A 3,346-nucleotide genomic window follows, 5' to 3' on the forward strand; every position below is an offset into this window, starting at 1 on the left:
CGCGCAACTCAGTCGTTTACAGCGTCTCCTACTATATTCACACGGACATAGCCCTGTCATAGTATTGGACCGCATCTCGTTTCAGATCTGGGATCACTGGTGTCGAGGGTCCCAAGCCTTTTATTAATTTAAGTAATGCGAACTTTTAGTTTGCGATATACGAGGTGAAGGTAAGCATTTCTGAGCATGGGGATTAGGCTCGATGTGTCAGATGGGTATTTCAGAGCTACCTCTGGTATGTTCAGGCTTCCGTAGGACTCTCTGAGAGAGAATGCTAATCCTTCAAAATCAAGCGGATATTCATTAACAGTTATTAAGAAGAAATTCTTGCCTGGAGCAAGCTGAACATCAATTGCTTCTAGAGGATATGGCTTTTTGAATACATTCCTTGTGCGCTTTTCTTAGGCTTTAATCAATGTACATCTTCGACGGTATTTGCTGAGTTTTCTATCTTAGCCTGCTCATTGTCATTAGTGGACAGTGCAGAGCTTGACAGTAGGCTGTGTTTTCTTTTGAATCTTGCACTGTTGGGTGTAATTGATGGAGGTCTTAAATTGGTAAGCGATGATGAAAGTTCTGTTTTCGCAGTGTCCATATTTTCGTTATTTTGTTTTTGAGTAGCTTGCGTGTTTTTCAATGCATCTGTGCGTGAGTGTTTGTTTACATTTTGGATTGAACAGTGTTTAGCAAGATGTCTTTCTTTTCTGCATGAGAAACAAGTAGCTTTCTTGTTGAAAAAGTAGATCTAGTATGTAGTATTGTCATACTCGATTTTCATATTGGCTGGTAGGTTAGTTATGTCTTCAGGGTTTATAAATACTTTTCGTCTGAAGCTCATTACGTATGTGTAATCTTGATAATTGATGCTTGCTCTGATACAAGTGATTTGAGAAACAGGAATAATATTGAGATCCTTAAATTAATCTTCGATGACATAATGCGGTATGATGGGACACCCGTTAGAAATAATTATTCTTTTGGTTTTTGATATTAGCGATCTAAGTGTCAGCATGTGTTTAATTAAGTAGAAACAAATTATACTGTTGGAAATTCATGAGACGAATAAAACATTAGCTGTCATGACGATTTTTCCAATGGCAAGAGTATTATCTTTGATTGTTAAACCTTCAATTGCATCGGCTACTACTGTTTGATCTTTCTTGGGGAAGTGATCCTGCTGTGTTACTCTGGCGTAGGACACTTTTGTTCAGCATTCATTCTGGGAGGAATTTGATACATTTTGAGTTGGATCACTTTGTGAGATGCCACCCCTGTAGTCAGAGGTCATCTTTGGTTGGGTAGGTGCACAGTCGGACAGTCCAACTGCACTATCTCTTCACTAAATACTAAATACTCGTACGTAAGCCGGATTGTAAACCTCTTTGGTTAAAATTTTAAATCCAGTGAAACCCTTCTATAGCCCTCTCTTCTATTATAGCCTTTCCGAGAATTGACGCCGCGTTGCAGATAGGCGTAACAGGAGCTCCACGAGTTGCACGGGGTGTGCGGTTGACACTTAGACGAGCACTCAGGGGTGAACAAACAAAAGCGTAGAGGGTTATAATGAGTTAGTTCCCGCCCACCGTCAGTCCTGAAATCGGCGCTATAGTAGAGTTTCATTGTAAGATTCAATTGTTCAGTTAGTAAATCAAATACGTTCTTAAAAATTTATTCTTAAATTTAAATTGTCAACAAAAGAGTTTCTCCAAAAGATGATTTCTCACCTCAGAAGATTAATATTCTAGAAATGAAATAGTTTAATTTTCAAGCAATCAGGTGAAAAAGGTCTTTAAAAATATGAATTTTTAACAAACTAATCTAACTTTTAACTAAATAGTTGAATCATCAACTATAAAAGATTAATTTTTAATCAAATAGTCAAATTTTCAACCAAAAAGATGAATTTTCCAGCAAGAAGATTAATGTTTAACCAAAAACATGAATTTCTAATCAAGTTCATTGATTTAAAAAAAAATGGTTTAAGTTTAAAGCTAAAAAGACGAATTATCTACAAAACGGTTGAATCCTAAAAAACCTAAATTATTTTTTTGCAGACAGTTGAATTTTTAATTCAAAAGGATGAATTTTAAACCAACAAGATTATTTTTCGACTGAAAAGGACGATCTTTAACGAAAGACATCAATTTTCAACAACCAAGTTGAATTCCAAAGTTTTATTCCAAAGAATTATATAAAAAAAGGTAGAATTTTAAACCCAAAAATATGATTTTTTATCAAAAACTTTAATTTTTTACCAGTAAGTTTAATTTTCATAACAATAATTTAATTTTTAACTTTATAGTTAAATTCAAACCGAAATATAGGAACTTTTAACCAAAAAATTATGTTTCGACCGAATAATTTAATTCTATACGAAACTGTTGAAACCTTGAAAAAAAACAGATTAATTTTTTAGACCTAAGAATTTGTACTTTTAACCCAAAAGGATGAATTTTCACTCAACAAGATTAATTTTCGACAAAAAAGAAAACAACAAATTTGTAACAAAATAGTTATGTTTTCAATATAAGAAATATATTTTATAATAAAACGATAAATTTGAAAACAAAATGATTTTCAACAAAAAATTTCATCCCTAAAGATGATTTTTGAATAAAAATTAATCGTTTTTAAATAAAATAAATAAATTTTTAACCAAGGAGGTGAGCTTTAGAGCAATATGATTTTTAAACAAAAAAGTTAACTTTGTACGAAACACTTAAATTTTAAGAAAGATAGTTTAATTTTTCACCAACCTGTTGAACCCTCAAACAAAATAGATGATGTTGGACTCAAACAGTTGCATTTTGAATTCAAAACTATGAATTTTTAACCAAGAAGATTAATTTTCCACCATAAAAGATGAATTAAAAAAAATATTACTCGAAGTCGAATAGTCGAATAGTTAAACAATTCAAAAAATTAAATTCTCAAAGAAAAAATCAATAATTTTTAACAAAACAGTTTAAATTTGAGCTAAAGAGAAGAATTTTCAACTAAAATTATGAATCTTAAAAAAAAAATTGTCATCAAAAGAGTTCAGCCCTAAAGATTATTTTTTAACCTAGGAGATTGTTTTTTTAGAAATGCAATAGATAATTTTTTAATCAAGGAGATCATTCTACAACCAAAAAAATGAATTTTTATCACAGAAGATAAAAGTAATACTAAAAAAAAATTTTCAGGTAAACAAAGGATCGTTCTAAAAAACTAAATAATAAAATTATTATAATTTTATCACATAGTTCTTATAAAATAAAGTTGGATTTTTCTGTTTACAATTTCAATAATTTATAAAAAGTGAAAGAAAAAAATTCTTAAAGTAATTATAAAATTAATAGGACGC

At 30.9% G+C, this 3,346-nt stretch overlaps 1 protein-coding gene across 1 annotated transcript in view; it reads right to left on the bottom strand.

Annotated features, from left to right (window-relative positions):
* LOC117170780 overlaps positions 1-3,346 on the bottom strand; it is an 81,624-nt gene that overhangs the window by 29,706 nt on the left and 48,572 nt on the right. Inside the window, exons 9-10 of the mRNA XM_033357818.1 lie at positions 422-642; positions 162-371 (exon numbers count right to left, since the gene is read on the bottom strand). Of these exons, the coding sequence (XP_033213709.1) occupies positions 162-371; positions 422-642 (431 nt within the window). The remainder of the gene's footprint in view (positions 1-161; positions 372-421; positions 643-3,346) is intronic.

Source organism: Belonocnema kinseyi, chromosome 4, assembly GCF_010883055.1.
Source record: "Belonocnema kinseyi isolate 2016_QV_RU_SX_M_011 chromosome 4, B_treatae_v1, whole genome shotgun sequence".
Taxonomy (NCBI): domain Eukaryota; kingdom Metazoa; phylum Arthropoda; class Insecta; order Hymenoptera; family Cynipidae; genus Belonocnema; species Belonocnema kinseyi.